Genomic DNA, 18,727 nt, shown 5'->3' on the forward strand with positions numbered 1-18,727 from the left:
ACATCCTAACCACGGGCCACATAAATCACTACTGGGAATCCTTCCTGGGGTGCTAAATAAATAGAGATGAGGAGTCCCTGGGGCCTGGGATGACCTCCCTCCACGAGGGAGGAGGTTGCTGTCTAGACCCAACCTCACTCCCCACCCAGTACCAGCACTTGGCAGTGCTGGGAGAGGTGTCGCTCCAGGGCTCTCAGGCATCAGCTGACCACCTAGCCTAATTCTGTGCCTTCCCCCATCGCATTCCCGTTACCTTTGGTTTTGAGGTCCCTCTCAGGAATGGATGAGGGCACGGATCCATACCTCCCGTCTAGCTCAGCCAAGTCCCCACAGCCAGACATTCCCCGCCCCCAACTCCATCTCCCCTGACCCCAAGGACTCAGCAGTAGCCATTCTCTAAAGGAGCGGGGGTGGGGGGGAGCGGGTCCACGGGGAAGGGAGGGTGGTCCTTCAGAACTCAATCTTGCAGGCTGGGAAGGACTCGTCCTGCATGACCACGGTGCTGCTGCTGGCCAGGACCAGGACGTTCAGTTGCTGCTGCCGCTCGTGAGTGTGCTGGTACCACTCACGCGTCACCTCTGTGTCATGCGTGGGGATCAGAGTCACCTAGGAGGGAGAGAAGACAGGCCGCGTGAGGACTTGGAGCAAGTTAGGTGGGGCGAGAGGGGCCTGACTGTCAAGCAGGCTCGCTGCCCACAGCAGGGGCCCTGCACTAGGGACCGTGCTCCTTCACCGCCTCAAGAGGGCTTGACTGGAACACTTCCTTGGCAGCGCCTGCCGCTCTCACCTGAAGATTCTCCCCCCACTGGGCCTTGCCCTCCAGCAGGGCCTCCAGCACAGCCCGGCTCGGCTCGCCATTGGCGGGGTCGTTCCCACTGACTACGTAGTAGGATGCACGCACTCGACGGAAGAAGTCCAGGTCAGCGGTCTTGCCACTGCAATGATTTGGGATATAGGCGAGATCCACATATACAGGGGGGCCAGAGCCACCCTTGGAACCCAAGGCCACTGTAGAGAAAAGCCAGAATGGATTGTAGAGGAAAGTAGAACACTCCTGGCAGCTTGCCCCTCTTCCCCATGCTAGCGTTTTTTTTTGTTTTTGTTTTTGTTTTTGCGGGTTTGGGGATGGGACCCAGGGGCATTCGACCTCCGAGCTACAGCCCCTGCCCTTTTTTTTTATTATTATTCTTTTTATTTCGAAACCGGGTCTCACTGGGTTGCAGAGGGCCTCACTAAGTAGCTGAGGCTGCCCACGAACCACGATCCTCCGGTCTCAGCCTCCCGAGTGCTGGGATTACAAGCGTGCGCCACCGCGCCTGGCTCATGCTAGCGTCTTTGACAGCCCACACCAGCCCTGGCCCACAATCTCCGTGTCCATGATGTACTTACTGGGTCCTGCCTTGAGGCCGTTGGCCAGGCCCTTGGACATGGGGCTGTGTCCGTCTTTTTCCTCTGCTGAGGTGGCCTGGCCTGGAGCGCCACGTGGTCGAAGCGGGGCCCGGGATGCTCGATCTCCAGGTGCTTTACCTGGGGTGGGTGAACGTTTTCCCCGAAGATCCAGACGGCGTGCTGGGGACGCGGGCTTGGCCCGGCCTGGGGCCCTGCGCCCTACCCGCCCCTGCACCTTCTCCTTTTCTCGCAGCCTCTCTACCCTCCCAGACTCTGAGCTGAGCCCCTCAGGGTCAGCCATGCACACGTCAGGGCGGGGAGGAGAGGGGCGGGGGTCTGGCTGGGGGGCGGGGGGCGGGTCGTGGCCAGGCCTGGGATGGTGGGTCCCACTGACCCCCCCAGCTTTGTCCACAGGCAAGAAGTCCCCATCTTCATCTGAGTCGAGGGCCGCCTCGGCTGTGATGGATGGACACTCCTCGGTTTCTGGCGGGACATCAGAATCAGACTGTGAGGAGCCTGAGTCACTGGCTGAAGTGGGGGGTGTCTCATCAGCCACAGGGCAGGGGCCCCCCGCAGCCCCCGGGCCCCCTGCCCGGCGCCGCCCCCCTCTTCCTTGCAGCCGAGATTCTTCCGTTGAAAGGTCATTGTCATCTGTGGATGGGGGAAGAGGTGGGTTCAGGAAGGACGGGGAAAGCTCCCCACGGTGGGGCCGGGGTTCAGCAGCGCATCCCTGAGGCCCAGACTCCAGCTCAGGAGGGCCGTTGTGAGGTGGGCCCCCGGAGCCCTCTCCAGCGCACAGAGGCTGCTCCGGGGAGAAGAGCATGTCGGGCCGGGAGCTCCTCTCAGCTCCCTCGGGCCAGGCCCCTCGCTCCCAAGTGGGACAGGCTGGAGCCTCTTCCTTCTGCTTGGCTGCGGCAGGGCCTGGGGCACTGGGGCTGCTTTCAGTGGGGCCATTGGTCGCACGGTCCCCGGAGGGGGCCTGGAAAGGGCTTGGCTTCTTGGTGGCTCCCCCTGAGCACTCCAGGCGGTAGGGCAGAGTGCCATCGTCCATGCCCGCGTGCAGGCCTGGAGCCGGAGCTGGGGCCGGGGCCAGTGCAGCTGGAGGTGCTGGGGTCAGCGGACTGAGGCCCCAGAGGCTGTGGGTAGCTGGTTCCATGCCTGGGTCCAGCTCTCCAGACCCCGCTTCTGCAGCTCCCAGGCCAGGAGGGAAGCGTTCGGCCACACTGGAAATCACAGGTGTGGTAGCCTCGGAGGAGGAGCCTTCTTCGGACAGGGCTGGTGAGGCAGGTCGAGGCAGATTGGAGAGAAGAGGGGCCCCAGGAGAGCTGGGCGACGGGAGCTGGGGCAGCGAGGAGTCCAGGCTGGGGGCCTTGGTCACTTCCAGATACTCATCATGCCGGGCTCTGGCTGGGGGTCCTGGAGCCAGAGCCAGAGCTCGGTCTCCAGAAAAGGCCAGGGAGCCACAGGGTGCCGAGCGGGGTTCCGCTGGAGAGGGCAGCTGGGGGGGTGCGGGCTGCAGTGAGGAGAAGCCGAAGGCTGAAGCCGGGAAGTCCAGGCTGGGCCGGGCAGGACCCAGGTGTGAGTCGGAGGAATGACTGGTGTGTGCCGCCTCAGCCTCGGACCACGCTGTGGGGGGGCCTGCAGGGGTGGGGTGAGGGGGGCTTGGGGACTGAGCCTCTTTCTCTGGCTGTTCTCGAGCCCCCTTCTCCAGCTCTGAGTCACTGGTGCTGTCATCCCAGGGGCCCCGGACTGATTCTTTGGGGGATGGGGTCCTCCTATCTGGGCTGTAGCTCAGAATGTTGCCATTAAGGGGTGGGCTCGGGCCTTTGCTCACAGGGATCGGAGCACGAGGGGGGACCTCAGGTGGGGTTAGGCTGGGCTCTGCACTTGACCCCAGCTCTGGCTCCTGCCTGGGGGGTACGGTGGGTCCTGCCAGGGCTGCGTAGCTAAAGGCTGGAGTATCTAGCTGGAGGCCCTTGGGTGAGACAGGAGAGGAAAGCTCCTTCTCGGCAGATGTGTTTCGGCCGGCAGCCTCCTCCTTGGTTGAGAGGTGTGGGGGCCAGTCCCCAGCAGCACCAGGTGGAGGCTCCCTGGTGGGGCAGGCAGGGCCCAGACCCGTGAGCATCATCTGTTCATAGATGTCTGCGTACTGAAAGCTTCTCTCGTCTGGATAGGGCGTGGGCTCTCTCTGCTCCGGCTCAGCCTGCTCTGCATCCCTGCCGGCCAGGCTGCTGCTGGCCCCTGGGAGCTGGGAGCTGGGGGGCCTGCTGTCTGGAGCCCCCCGTTCTCCTTCCCTCTCCCCCTCAGCCTTGAGATAGTCCTTCCCCAGGGGGGAGTAAGGCCCACCTTCCAGCTCTGCTGCCCCTTCCTGTACAGCAGCTACTACACTGTCATACTCGGCTGCGCCCCAGGAGAAGGGCGCAGGGGTCTGTGGCTCTGGCACAGGTGTGGGGGGTGCCGGAGCTGGGGAGCTGGGGGCGGGAGGCAGGGGTCTGTCCTTAGGCACCCATGGTGGAATTTCAGCCAGCCAGGAGGGGGTGGTGGGTTCCTTCCTCATGGGTGGCAAGGGCTTGGTCTCTGGGATGGGGCTTTCTGGTCCTGGGGCGGGAGGTACCCTCTGTCCAGTGGTCTCAGGTGGGGAAGCTGGAGGGGAGATGATCTCAAAGGGAGAGCGGGTCAGCCTGTCCTCTTCCTCCGGCGGCAGCCCAACCGGTGACTCAGCAAGCCAGCGCTCCACCTCCAGCCCCTTCTGCGCTGGGGCCTCCTGGAAACCCTTGAAGTCTGAGGCCCAGGGGCTGCGGGGCGAGTGCTGCGGCCGAGGAGCTTCCTGCTCTTCTGGCCCCTCATCGAGGAAAGTGCTCTCCCGCTCCTCGGAGTGGCGGGGGCGGCCCCCTTGGCCATCCATCCCCTGCGGGAACCAGACCTTCCTCTCACAGCTCAGCTCGCTCCAGTAGGCGTCCTGCTCCAGGGCCGGGTCTTCTCTTTCACTCCTCCAGTGCCTGACCTCCTGTTCAGGAGAGGAGTCCTCCCAGGCGGACACAGGTGCTTTCTGTTCTCCAGGCGGCTTCCCTCGGGTCGGAGATGTTTCTCGCCACTCCTGGACCACATCCCGCTCCTTCCAGGACTTGTCTTCCTGCTCTGGGATCTCTCCCGGGCCCAGAGTTTTGGTCTCCTCCAGGAGATCTTTTTCCTTCTGTTCCACAGCCCTGACCTTCTCTGGAGATTTCCCCTCTAGGATCGTCTCCTTTGGCGTCATGGTTTTCTCTTCCTGCACAAAGTGCTCCGGCCCCTGAGGTCTGTCCTTTTCTTCCAGGGCCTTGTCTTTCTCTTTCTCAGCCTTACTGTCTTGTTCCAGAGCTTCGTACTTCTTCCCTAAAGCCCAGTATTTTTGCTCTAAGGCCTGATATTTCTTTTCTAAGGCCTCGGTCTTCTGCTCCTGGGTCTTGTCCTCCTGGTCAGGGGTTTTGTCCGTGCCCCTCAGTTCAGGGACCCTGTCCTCTGGGGCCTCGTCTTTATGTCCAAAGTCTTGCACTCTGTGTTCTAAGGCTTCGTCTTTCTCTTCTGAGAGCTTACCCCTCTGTCCCAAGAGCTTGTCTTTTTGTTCTAAATCTCTGTGTTCTTGTTCCTCTCTTGAGCCAAGGGCCTGGTCCTTCTGTTCCAGGGCAGTGTCCTTTTGTCCTAAGCCCTTGTCTTTCCCTTCTGGGATCTTGTCTGTCTGTTCCAGGGTGGTGTCCTTTTGTCCTGAGTCGCTGTGTTTTGGTTCCTTGTGTTTTGGCTCCAGGGCTGTGGCCTGGTCTTTCTCTGCTGGCATTTTGTCCTTCTGTCCTAGGACCTTGTCTTGTTCTAAGTGTTTGTCTTTTGGCGCCAGGGTCTTGTCTTTCGTCTCTGGGTCTGCAGCCTTTGGTTCTGGAGCCGTATGCTGCTGGCCCGCAGCCTTATTCTTTTCTTCTCGAGTCTCACCTTTCTGATACGTGGCTGTATCCTTCTGCTCTGTGATACCCGTCTGCATCAGCGTCTCGTCCTTCTGCTGTAAGACTGCCTCCTCTGTCTCCAGTTTCTTGTCCTGCTCTGGGGTTCTGTCTTTCAACCCAAGAACTCTACCTTCCCACTCCATGGCAAGGTCTTCCATGGCAGGGCTTGGTAAAGACTCAGGACTTTTGGTGAAGGAGCTGTCGGATGTCAGAACGTGTGCACCAGAGCTTGTGATTACTCCCGGTGACTGCTTCCCATCTCCTGATGGTGGAGAGTGAGAGAAGAAGCTGGTAGGTAATTTTCTGTGTGGGCTCTCATCTGTACTATCTGCCTGTGCAGAATACCCAGTGGTCCCATCTGTGGGAGGGGGCGCTGTGACTGCACGGGGCTCTGGAAGAGACACGGGAGCTAGGTAGTGAGCGGTGTCCTCAGCCTGCATCGGAGGCCCCTTTTCTTCCTTTCCAAAGCTTAGTTCCCCAAACTGGAGAGTGCCAAGGCTTTCTGGAGAGAGCTGCTTCGAAGAGATATCTAGAGAGGTCTCCTTGCTAGGACTCTCCTCTGAGAAAGACAGTGACTGTGTGTCTTCTGGAGACACCTCTGGCCAAAGGTCCCTGTGTAAGTACTTCTCTGGCAGGCCATAGGGAGACCTGGGAGTGGGCTCTTGTTTGGCAGTATCTGGGGAGACCACACTGAGGACAGAGAGGGACTCTGCATCTTCAGGGGAGAGGCTTCGCTCAGGAAATTGGAGTACCCCATCTTTCTGAGGTTCACCAGGTTCTTGGCCTGATGCCCTCGATCCTGTGGACAGGGCTTCTGCTCCCAGAATTGAGCCTGGGAGCCCCATTCCTGCCTCCACAGTCTCTCCTGCCTCCATCGTTTCAAAGACTATGGCTTTGTCCTGTTCCGGCAACAGTTGAATGGTGCAGCCTTTCTGTAGCCCAGTGATGCTGACAGGTGCTTCCTGGGCCTGTGGGCTCCTGGGAGGAGGCCCCGCCCCCTCCTTCTCTGCGGTGCCCTCCTTAGGCCCCCGCTTGACAGGCTCTTGTGCAGTCTCTTCCTTGCCCGCACCTGGTGTACGCTTAATGTCTCTCCAGGAATCTTCCTCTTGAAAGTCTTGGGGCTCCGACTTTTCTTCCACTGGAGACTGATGAAAGGGTGTGTGGGTGGCGCTGGGTGGGCCCGAGGGCGGAGGAGAAGCCATTTTCACTGTGCTGTCGTCCGGGCTGAGGCATCTCTCCTCCACTTCTCCAAAGGCTGGTTCCCCTGGATGCAGGACATGCCCATGGGCTCCAAACATCACAACTCCATATGGACTGCGAAGCTTCTCAGACATCTCTGCCTCTGCCCGCGCCTTCTCCTCCTCTTCCATGGCCCTCTCCCCAGCCAGGCCTCTCCCCACAGCCTCTCCTCTCCTCTCTGACTCCCCGGCCACAGAGAAGTCCTCACAGGGCGGTGACTTGAAGCCCTTGTCTTCCTCCAGCGAGGAGGTGGGTGAGATGGTGCCAGCCGACGGCACGTAGTCCAAGCCCTGCGTGGCTTCGGTGCGGGAGGAGGGAATGCTCGTGACCGTGTCAAGCAGCAAGGAGCTCTTGCCTGTCTCCTCTGTCTGGGGAGCTGTGAGCGAAGCCACAGACTGGTCTTCAGCCACTGACGTGGCAAAGGAAGAAAGCTTGTCACACTCAGTGATTGACGTGGCTGAGGACACGTGCTCCTCTTCGGCCAGAGGGGCGGCCACCACATTGGGGGGGTAGGTGAGTTCCGTGTCCGGTGCTTCGTAGCCTTTGCTCGAGGGGGCAGGAACGGCACTGTCTGCGGGCTGGCTGGCTTCAAAGGGGCCAGGCCCCTCGGGCCCGGGGAGGTCATACACACTTGTAGGGAATCTGGGTGGAGCCGGGCGTTCCTCCGGCTCCTCATGGATCTCCTCGTCTGAGATGGTCTGCTCTGTCTCTGAGTAGCCAGGGATTGTCTCGTCCTGGATGTAAGAAACGTGCTCAGTGGCCCCTGCAGGGGTGGCCAGGCTGCTTAGGAACGATGAGGTCTCTTTCTCGGGGACCTTTCCCTGAAGCCCCAGTTCCTGGCCCCCGAGAGTCTCCCTGCCCTTTGGGATGACCTTCAAGGCTTCCTGCATATGTTTTTGGTAGAACCCCTCCGCCTTCGTCTCTTCCTCTTCCTCCTCGTCTGAAGGGTGCACCTCCTCCATTTCTTCCAACTCAGCCTTCTCTATCACGTCCTCCTTTACCTCGGGTGCACTTTCCTCTCTGGCTTCCGCAAGCCCCTCTGCTTCCCTCTGCTGCTTTTCCTCCCAGGTCTCTTTCTCTTCCTCTGTTTCCACCCCAGAGTCTGGGGCTCTGTCCTTGCTGCCTGGCTCCTTGGGGACATCTGGGACAGCCTCTCTCTCCTTCACCACAAGCTCTCCTTGTTCCAGCCCGGGGATGGAGGGCTGTGTTCCCTGGGTAGCTGTGTTTGAGGGTCCCTCCTCTTTATTTTCTGGAGGGAGCAGCTTCTCTCCCAGTTCTGCATCCCTTTGTTCAGCCAGCAAACCCTTCTCCTCACGCCTCATCTCCTCAAAGTCCTGTGTGAGGTCCTCTGGGGAGGACAGCGCCAGCTCCCTGTGGCCGCTGACAGATGGAAGCGGTGCGGCCCCCTTCTGGGCTGGGGGTGTCCGGGGCTCGGAAGACAGCTCCTTCTCCCCACGGGCAGTGCGGCCCTTGTCCACCTTGACTCTGCCAGGGGCCTTGGCTTTGAAGAGGGTCTTCCGGACCTCAGGGGTGAAGGGCTTCAGGTCTGGCTTGGAAATTTTCTTGACTTCGGGTTTGGTATCTTTCCTCTTCTCCTCCTTCTTGGCATCCTTCTTCTCTTCCTTCCTTCCTTCATCCTTTCTGAGCTCCTTCCTCTCCTTCTTGATCTCTTTCTTCTCCTTGTCTTTCTTCTCTTCCAGCTTCGATATCTTCTCCTTGAGATGCTTCTTGCCCGCCTTGTCCTTGATCAGCTTCCGCTTCTCGGCCTTCAGCGCCTCACTCGACTCTGTCCGCACCCTCTCGGGCTTGCCGGGCTTGTCTGGGGGCTTCTCCGACGGCTCTTTTGCCTTCTTCTCTGTCTTGGCCAGCTCCTTGGCCAGCTCTGAGCGGGCCTCCTTGGCGCCCTCTTCCGCCACTTCCTCGCGTTTGGCCAGCTTGCTCCCCGCCGCCTTGGGGGCAGCTTTGAGGCTCTCCTTGCTGTCAGCCCGCGGTTTGACCTTGCTGGGTGTCAGGTTGGCGGGCACGGCCCCAGCAGCCAGGCCCTTCTGTGTAGCCACAGGGTACCGCAGGAAGTCCAAGTGCCGGAGCTTCTCCAGGCCCTCCAAGATTTTGTTCTGCGGAGCATTTCCTGGAAAAAGCACCCGCACGATCTTCTCGGTGGGGTTGGCAGGTAGCCAGACCACCAGCGCCGTGATGGAGGTCAGGTAGGGCACCGAGATCTCAGCCTCCTTCCCGTTGGCCAGCACGATGCCGGTCTTGGCCTTGCTGTTGCCTGCCCACTTCTGCATGAGGAACTGCATCTCCTTGCTGTCCTTGACGGGGTTGAGGACGTACATGTCCAGCCGGCCCACCCCCATCTTGTGGAAGAGGGTCAGCGGCTCAATGGTGTTGCTGACCACTCGGTACAGGGGCTCAGCCTGGATGCCCAGGCGGTTCAGGTGCTGGAGAGTGAGGCAGGCCTCCTCGATGCTGCGCTTGGCTTTCCGGGGGGCGTCGGGCAGCCGCAGCTTATCGGGCACGTTGAAGAAGACGACGCCAAGCTCGGGGGAGATGAGGTTCTTCACCCAGTCGCTGTAGCTGCTGGAGCCCTGGGACTGCTCCTCCTCCAGCTCCGCCACTTTGCGTTGCAGGAGTCCGTTGATGCCTGGCAAGTTGTCTGCCCCGATGTGTGTGAGCAGGACCGAGTCGATGCGGTCCAGGTGCCGCACCAGCTTCCAGAAGCAGGACTTGCGATCTGAGCCACCATCCACCAGGATGTTGAAGCCGTTGACAGCAAAGAGGGCAGAGTCCCCACGGCCCCCTGGGAAGATGTAACAGCAGGGCTTGGAGAGCTTGAGGAAGCCCCCTGAGGTGGGGGGCTCGAGCAGGTCAAAGGGGGACGGCACGTCCACTGTTTCAGAAATGTACTCGGAGAACTCAGCTACGCCATCCATGGTGGGCAGCACGGGCTCAGGGTTTAGCCGGAGATGCAGGGTCTCTTGGGAACTCGATAATCCCAGGTGGCTCCAGTCACCCTCCCCTAAGCAGGACACAGTGAGGACGGCCTGGATCCCAGGGTCTCTATTGCTGAGCAACTGGGCAATCTAGAGGAACGGAAGACAGAAGCTGATCAGGTCACTGGGGCTGTCTCAGCTGGACTCAGAGTCAGTCCCTGGTCTTCATCTCTTGCCAAGGTGAACTCCTACCTCTCTGGAGGGCTCCTGACGGTCGAGCAGCACGAGCCTCTCCCGTTTTGGATTGCTCCCCACAGTCCTGCCCCTTTTCCTCTTCTTCCCGGACACTCAGGCATGGAACTTACCTCTGGGCTGTGAAGGACCTGGGTGAAATTTTGGAAGGAGTAGGTACCACTCTGTAAGATGAGGTCTCCCCCAGGCTCTGAGCTTTGTCCACTCAAGATCAGGAGTTTGTGAGCCGATGGGCTGCTAAGGAGACGATAAACCTGGATGGGAGGGAGGGGAGAGGTCACAGGTGTGCAGGGAGCCTAGGCAGAGGCACCCAATATGCCTGCTCCCCCAGTATTTCAAGGACATGCTCGCTACTGGTGTCCCCCCACACCTCTTGAGTCGGGCTGGAGAGCGTAAGTCTGCCCCTGTGGTAGGCGGAGGATGCTTGGTCTTAAAGTGGTAGCACGGGCAAGAGTGGGTTATATCAGCAGGTCCCTGGGTGGGGCCTTACCTCGGCGCTGATGCTGTCTGCACTGGGGTTTACCAGGATGATGGTCTCTAGGATGTCACTCTGGTGACAGAGGGTCCTCTGGCCTGAGAGCACAGAGGAAAGAATGCAGGGTCAGAAACGGAGGCTGAGGGAAAGAGAAGCCTAATTCTCCCGAGACCCTCCACCTTGGGCGCTGCTGGTCAAGGTCTCTAGGATCAAGGTCTCGGCTCCTCCAGCCTCTCTCTTTCAGCGTTCCTGGCAGGCTCTCCCTCAATGGCTGCCTTCTCCCTGCCTTCAGTTGCCACACCCTCTGCTGCCCTGGCCCCCACCGCCCTGCCTGCAGCTCCCGCCTCAGACTGCCCTGTTGACAAGAAGCTTTTGTCCCTCTGGAGCACTAAGCTCCTGGTGCTGCCTGGGAATGGGGGGCTCGGCTGGAGTGAGGGCCCTTGGGAGGAGGATCCCTACTAGCTTTCTCCCCACCGGACTGCCTTGGCCTGGGCTTCTCTGTGCCAGCACAACATCTAGAAGAGGACGTGAGAGCCTCCATCGTGTACAGACCCCCACACTCCTTTCAACCTCCCATCAGAGGCCGAACGGCCAGAAACTGTTCCAGAACACTCGGAGGAACCTGAGCGATCTGAGCGACCTCGGCCCTTACGGCTTGGACACAGGTTCAGTTCTCTGGTTGCTGGCCCCAAGCCTGCACGCACAGTCACCCCGCTCTGAGAGTCACAGGCTCTCACGGCTCCTCCCCACCTCACCTCAGCCAGCGCCCATTCCTTGCGGACACTTTCTCTCCCCATCCTGGCCCCCGCTTCTATGGGCCTTCTTTCTACCATGGGGATGGCCAGTGAGCAGTTCACAGACAAGAAACACACGAATAAGAAAGGAGAGATGCAGCAGAGGACCTGCTGGCCTGGCTTCCGCCCTCCCTCCTCCACCCTTCCCTCCAGCCACAGGAGAGTTAACTTCACAAGCAGAGAATCCAGCAGATGGCCCTGGGAGAGGGCTGTCAGGACCCTGGCGCATCATAATCTGCTCCCTCCACTCTCGTCTGTGACCAAACTTTCTTTTCTTTCTGGGGCTCAGACAGGAGGAGTCCGGGGCCAGGGCCTTTGTTAGGAGAAAGGGCAGATGCCAGGATGAGGCCAGGCTGCAGCACGGCTGTGGGGAGGCAACTATGGTGTCAGACCAAACCCCACGCAGAGTGCCCTGGGCCCAAGAGGAGAGCGAGTTCCCCTCTCAGGAGCCTGAGAACTGAGGGAACCTTTGAGGTCAGTTCAGATGACAGGAGCCTCCTCCAGAGCAGGCGGGTCTGGCGTGGGCAGGGAGGGCTGTCAAGGCCCAGCAAGCTGCCAGCCTTAAGTAGTTCAGCTTTAGCAGGGTAAAAAACCTCCCCCCACAAGCCGGGCATGGTGGGCACGCTTGCAATCCCCGCGCTTGGGAGGCTGAGACAGGAGGATCGCACAGGTTCGAAGCCAGCCTCAGCTACTTAGTGAGGCTCTCAGCAACTTAGCGAGACCATTTCCAAATAAAATATAAAATATATTTTTTCCAAATAAAATATAAAATAGGTCTGGAAGTGTAGCCGGAGGTAGAAAGGCCCTGGGTTCCGCCCTGGTACTACAAAAAAAAAAAAAAAAAAAAAAAAAAGCTTCCCACAAATAAGGTCACACTTTTGAATTAGGTGGGGTCGAAGGAGAAATATCTATAGTACAAACTGATTTGCTTTCTATCCACTACCCACCCGCAGCTCCACAGCCCCAGTTTTATAACCTCAAGACCTCCTGATCCCTTACGTGAGACCCGACCCCAGCCTTAATCCTGAGGAGTGGCTGTGACTCGCGCCTCTATGGTTGATGAGCTGCACCCCATTTTCAGGCCTGGGGGAAAGCCCTGCTCTCCTCTTGGCCTCTCCAGTGCTCCCACCAGAGGGAACGGACCGGTTTGCTTTGGAGAGGGCTCTCTTGAGGCTGGAGCGTTGGCCTGGCGGGGCTGGGGTGCAGGGTGGGTTGCGGGGAGGCTGCGGAGGCGGCAGGAGGGCAGGTGTCTCTGCAGTGAGCGGAAGGGGAGGGGGGCCGATCGGTTGGGCAGCTGCAGTCTGCCGCAGTGTGTGTGTGTGTGTGTGTGTGTGTGTGTGTGTGTGTGTGTGTGTGTGAGAGAGTGTGCGCACTGAGCTCAGCCTCCAGCTCCGCCCCCACCCCCACCCCAGCATGACAAGTCATTTTCTTGGCTGCTTCTGCATGGGGGGTGGGGATGGGGAGAGGGAGAAGAAACTGGCTCCTCTGTTCCAGAGCCCTCATCTTGGGAGAAACGCGGAGGATGTGGGGGGTGGGGCTGCGGGGACCCTAAGGGGCTGGCGGGGAAGGCCGGGCAACTGCGGGAGGCGGCTCTGGGTTCAGTGGCCTCAGAGGGGCCACGAAGGGGGTGCAGAGCCCCGGTCTCAAGCTGGCTCCAGGGAACGGGGTGGGGGCCCTCGCAAGCCAGTTCCTCGTGAGGGAGCGCGTGCCACGTATCCGTGACCCTTTCCTCCATGTCCCCCACCTTCCCTTACTTGGCAAAAACTCGCTGCCCGCTCACCCTCAGCCTAGAAGCAGCTGAGCGATCCAGCAGCTGACTCCCGGGACCCTCCCATCAGGCACATTCCAGAACATCCCCCTTTCTCACATTCTGCAGCTGACCAAAGACGCAGCCCCCAATCTCCTCCAGCATCCCGGCTGCCGGGCAGAGCTGGTGGCACCACCCGGCTGCCGCGCCTTGGCTGAGGTCTGCCATCCCCTCCCAGCAGGAGAGCTGGACTGCTACGGCCTCTGGGGCTCCACCTGGCTCTGGTCCAGGCTGACCCCAGGCCTGCCACCCGAGGGCCAGCCACAGATGCCCTGGATTCCAGGTGCCCACTCCCTCCCGGAGACTTACCTCCCACCTCCCCATCACAGCATCCCCACCTCGCCATGCCAAGCCCACCCTCCCTTGTACATGGGTTCTTACCCTGGAGTGTGGAGGGGAGCCCTCATGGAGGCAGCGGCTCCGGCCTCAGCCGGCAGCTTCAGGAAAGAGTCTGCGGCACTTGGGTGGGAGTGGGGGGGGGGGCGCTTGGTGGGGAGGGCGGTGCCAGGGCGGGGAAGAGGGGCTGGTCTGTGACGAGGCACTGGAGACTTAACTGTTTCTTTGCCTTCACAAAATCAGTGCTCTGGGGGGCTAAGGAGTTGTCAACGAGCCAGGCCCATCTCCTATAACCCACAGTATCTTTCTCCTCCAACCCTGCTTAGTTAAGAAATACTTTTAGCATCAGTCAAAAGACCAAAGCCCCAAGATAGGGCACAGAGTTGAGATAGAGGAGGCCTGGAGCACGGACCCTCCCCCTTCTCTTAGACCATCTGCTGCCTCTCCCTTGAGGGACCCAGGGGATGACCTTCAGCCCCTACAGAAGCAGAGACAAAGACACTGGGCACCCCAAAGCCGAAGGTCAGGGGTGGGGATGGGAGGTGCTCTGAGCTGAACCTTCATCAGAACCACGACTAGAGAAAACAAGGGAAGGCAGAATTGAGTCTCGGTTTAGGATGGCAGGGTAGTTTGAAGCTCTGGAGTTGACAAGGCCCCTCGCCCACTGAGGTGGGGCACGGGGACCCGGGGAACCGCATGCAGGCTCGTGCCAAGGCAGACACAGCAGACACACAGGCACTGATCCCGGGGCTCTTGAGTCATTGAGCGTAGGGACAGCAGGCTCTGAAGGCCGGAGAGCTTTCTGTTTTCTATGAAGGAGTTAATGAGGACAAGAGAGGACCACCAGGACCCCGGCTCAAGCAGGGTTTTCTTACTAAAGGCCAATTATTAAATGCAATATACTCTTTGGGTTTAAGAAGCCTTATAATGACTTTGTAGGGTGGTGGGTACCTGTTCTCTCCCTGCTTCCATACCTTTCTATGTCTCTTCGATGTCTCCATCTTACGTTATCTGGATCCTTCTAATGTTGCCCCTGTGTCCCTTAGTTTCCACCTCTGAGTCCGACTTAGCAAATTGTTCTGAGATGCAAAGGAAGGATCCGGAGCCCTCTGGCACTCACTTCCAGGGGAAGATGCTCTCACAACCCTGCCCGCTTTCCATTAACCCTCCACGGTCCTGGCCAGCTCCTAAGACCTTGGCAGGGCACTTCCATCCACGCTCACCCCAGCCCCAGCCCCACCCTTGCCCCAGGCTGCCAAGAGCTGCTTTTGAAGGTCAGAGAAGCCAAAATAGTCTCTGCTTTCAGCATCCTCCATCCCTCCTCCCTTAACTGCAGCCAGAGGAGAGGAGCTGAGTCACCGGTGCTCTTGGGGGGGTGGGGGGGCAGCGGGGAGGAATCCTTGCTCAAATCCGGGGATGCAAAGCAGTAACATGGCAAGAGCCCCATTTGGAAAGAGGAGGCCATCTGCAGAGATTCACAGCACAAACCAGGCTGAGTTCCCAGCACCACAAAAGGGAAGCACATCGTTCTGCAACTCAGAGTTGCAGAGGGACATGGTTCTTCTATCCTCCCACCTCCAGCCATCTATCTCTTCTGCTTTCTAAGGCTCTGGAGCCTTAGGAGGGAAACGTAAGGGACATTTGGCTTGGGAACAAACGCTTTCCAGCCTGGTGCAGAGCGCACCCTATCCCAGCTGCCACCGCCAGTGGCCACACCCTGGGCACAGTCCGACTCACAGAGGAGTGTCCTTCAGCTCCCACCCTCTGGACCGCCCCCACAACAACGCCCCTCAGCCGCTGTGTCCCTGGGCCTGCTGCCTTGAAGGGGGAGCTGTGGAAGGAGAAAGGCTTGGGCTCAGACACCAAGAGAGGTCAGAGGCCCTGGCTCTGAGACCCGACTTCACCATTGTACTAATCATGCTGCTACGCAGCCCTCTTCAGCCCTCTCGGAGCTCGCTTCCCCAACTGCAAAATGATTATGGTATCAGTACTATCCTCCAGTGATCCTGTGAGGATTGACGGGCATATCAGAAGAAAAAGTGCTTCTTTATTCTTAGACTCTTAAGCCTGTAATGTGCAAACGCCACTGGAAGCTCCTCTCTCTCTCTGCTTGCGGAAGAGTCTAAAAGGTCACCTGGGTAATCAGAAAGGCTCTAAATCAGAATCGCAGACCAGAACAATCCTGGGGTAGCCCAAGCTCGCTGGTAACACAGAACTGGAGATACCTGCAGGAGGAAACTCGAGATTCTAGTCATATTTCTGCTTTCCCATTTCTGAAAGCAACAGAGACCCCAGTTCTAGGGGCCAATGAGCCGTTGTTTTAATTCGGGACGGTTTTCATTCCAGCAGAAGTAACAGACCTTTCCTTTTCTGAGCACATCAGTGGTAAGGGAATGTCAGACAGAAGGTTTCAAATGGTCCTTGCCTATGATTTTCAGAGTTTTAGAATATCAATCCTCCTGATCGCGGTTCGCGGACAGCCTCAGCTACTTAGTGAGGCCCTCTGCAACTCAGTGAGACCCGGTTTCAAAATAAAGAATAAAAAATTGGGCAGGGGTTGTAGCTCAGAGGTCAAATGCCTCTGGGTTCCAGCCTCAGACCCGAAAAAAAAAATTATATATATATATATATATATATATATATATATATATATTCCTCCTTTTTCTATAGGTGCCAAATAGTAGAAATATCTGAACTTTACTAAAACTCAGCCCTCCACCCACCCACAGTGGTGGGGATTGAACCCAGGGCACCATGCATGCTAAGCAAGCACAGTACCAGTAAGCCTCAACCCAGACCCCAAACTATTTCCAGTGTCCTAATTATTTCTAAATCTTTATTAAAAACCCTCAAAAGCGAGCCCAGCATGGTGGTACAAATTTGTAATCCCAGTACCTGGGAAGCTGAAACAGGAGGGTCTCTGGTTTAAGGCCAGCCTTAGCAATTTAGTGAGGCCCTCTGCACCTGCTTCAAAATAAAAATAATATAGGGCTGGGGGTAGAGCTCAGAGGTAGAATGCCCTTGAGTTCAATTCTGTGTATTTCCCACATCACACATACACAATAGTCAAAAGCTTCAGGGTTTTGTGTTTTGTTTTGTTGGGGGGGGGGGGTTAAAAAGTAAAGCCTCAACTTAACTACCTGGTGCAAGTCACCTTTGAAAGCCTTTACCAGACTTGACCACTAGAAGGAGCTGGGCCACCAACTCTCATCAGAGGGTCCTTTTGTGTGTGGGGGTTGGTGAACTTGAGGGGGTGGTGCCTAGTACTCTTCTTGTCAATGTAGAATACATTTTTTTGGGTCTCTTTTCTCATCATTTGGCCCAGGGTTGATGGTAGGTAATAGAGATGATAGGCCAGTTTGCGGGGAGACAGAAAGGGTCAAGGTTTAAGGCACCAGCAGATCTCCTTGGCCTCTCTGCTCCGAGGCTGAAGGGAGGGGCAGTGTCTGCAGCTGCTCTGGGATGACTGGTGTTCGCAGGGACAGCTGGAAGAGGAGCCAGCAGGGGTGGGGCTGGGGCTGCCTTGAACTATGTGCCTTTTTTTTCCCCCAGGAAATTCTCCACTATTCTCCAGGGACATATGCAGGCCATCATGAATATGTCCAAACCTAAAAAAGAATAAAGTCAGCCGGCCATGGTGGCGCACGCTTGTAATCCCAGCACTTGGAAGGCTGAGATAGGAGAATCGCACAGGTTCGAAGCCAGCTTCAGCTACTGAGTGAGGCTCTCAGCAACTTAGTGAGACCCTGTTTCCAAATAAAATATAAAATAGGTCTGGGAGCGTAGCCCGGAGGTAGAAGGCCTCTGGATTTCATCCCCAGCACCCCCCCCCCACACACACACACAGAATAAAGTCAGTTCTGATCATGGGCCTTTAGCCCTAAGTCCTTTGAGGACACCATGGCAAAAATGTTTGGTTGAAAAGGTCCAGCAGGTGTTCCTCTGGCAGTACTAGTTTAGGAGAAGCACTTGAGAAGAACTATAGATCTCCCTTGAAATTCTTCCCCAGCATCCCTTCATCTTCAACTGAAAAATGGCTAAGTACTTTGGTTTAAACTATTCTATTTATTTCTTATTATTTGAGAAAACACCTTACTCTCAAGTCTCTGGAGCCAAAAGGACAATATTGAAGATTTTAGTGATTATTATTATCTTTTTTTTTTTGGTGGTACTGGGGTTCCTGGAAACCCTTCTACCTCCAGGTTACACTCCCAGACCTATTTTATTTTTTTTTTATTTGGAAACAGGGTCTCTTAAGCCAGCGAGGCTGACTATGAACCTGAGAACCTGTGCGATCCTCCTGTCTCCACCTCCCAAGCGCGGGGATTTACAAGCGTGTGCCACTACGCTCGGTGAAAAACATTTTTTTAAAATTTTGGTGGTATTTGGTTTCCTGGAAACCCTTCTACTTCCGGGCTACACTCCCAGACCTATTTTTTTTTTTTTTTTTTTTTTTTACTTGGAAACAGGGTCTCTTAAGCCAGCACAGCTGGCTTCCAACCTGCGCGATCCTCCTGTCTCCGCCTCCCAAGCGCAGGGATTACAAGCGTGCGCCACCACGCCCGGCTATTATTATTATTTTGTGTAGTACTGGGGATTGAGCTCAGAGGGTTAAATTAAATATTTTTTTATATCTTTTGTGGTTTGAGGGCTTGAACTCAGGGACATTCTACCTCTGACCTACATCCCTAGCCTTTTTTATTATCATTTTTATTTGGAAACAGGGTCTCACTGAGTTGCTGAGGCTGGCCACTAACCTAGTACCTGCAAACCTGTGATTCTCAGCCTCCCAAGTACTGGGATTACAGGCAAGCATCACCATGCTTGACCTTATTTTTTATTTTGACACAGGGTCTTGCTAAGTCATTGCACACTAGCTTCAAACCTATGATCCTCCTGTCTCAGCCTCCCAAGTACTGAGATTCCAGGAGTGCACCACTGCACCCAACTTCAGTGGAAATTATTAATATCAGGACCCAATCCTCAAACTTCAAGTCAGTCACTGATGTCATCCTCTGTCATCCCCTTATCCAGCTTTTGTACTTATGCTTCTAGAAGCACCAAGTGACAAAGCTGCGGATTTCCAGTCATGAGGAACAAGGGAGGAAGCCATGACATGAGTAATTCAAAGTAGCCGTCTTAAAAGAGCGAATGGCTAACCAGATGTGGTGGCACACACACCTATAACCCCAGTCCTCGGGAAGCTGAGTCAGGAGGAGCACAGGTTTGAGGCCAGCATGTGGTGATTTAGTGATATCATTTGCTTCAAAGCAGAAAATGAAATATGGCTGGGGTTAGCTCAGATGTACAAGGCCCCTGGGCTCAGTCCCTAATATCTTCTCCCAAAAATGAAAAAAAAGAGTGACTAGTTTTACAAGAAGCCAGGCACATTTTTACAATTGCTTTCATAATTTTTTTTCACATTTTTACAATTGCTTTTTTCCACATTTTAAAAATTGCTGCATATAGCCGGGCCTGACTGTGCATGTCTATAATCCTAGTACTTGGGAGGCTGAGACAGAAGGATCACA

General features: G+C 56.9%; 1 protein-coding gene across 5 annotated transcripts in view; it reads right to left on the reverse strand.

Moving 5' to 3' along the window:
- Positions 1–450: 450 nt before the first annotated feature.
- The window catches only part of MAP1A (microtubule associated protein 1A), a gene marked incomplete at both ends in the record, with an annotated part of 20,398 nt that continues 2,121 nt past the window's right edge, over positions 451–18,727 (reverse strand). Inside the window, 6 exons of one of the 5 annotated variants that reach the window (XM_080708157.1) lie at positions 451–606; positions 788–1,008; positions 1,390–5,130; positions 5,350–9,682; positions 9,898–10,038; positions 10,275–10,357. In XM_080708157.1, coding sequence (XP_080564283.1) covers positions 451–606; positions 788–1,008; positions 1,390–5,130; positions 5,350–9,682; positions 9,898–10,038; positions 10,275–10,357 — 8,675 coding nt within the window. Of the gene's footprint in view, positions 607–787; positions 1,009–1,389; positions 9,683–9,897; positions 10,039–10,274; positions 10,358–18,727 lie in introns of all 5 variants that reach the window. The other 4 variants (XM_080708158.1, XM_080708156.1, XM_080708155.1 and 1 more) reach the window with 4 other exon arrangements.

This window comes from Muscardinus avellanarius (assembly GCF_963383645.1).
Source record: "Muscardinus avellanarius genome assembly, chromosome: 12".
NCBI lineage: Eukaryota > Metazoa > Chordata > Mammalia > Rodentia > Gliridae > Muscardinus > Muscardinus avellanarius.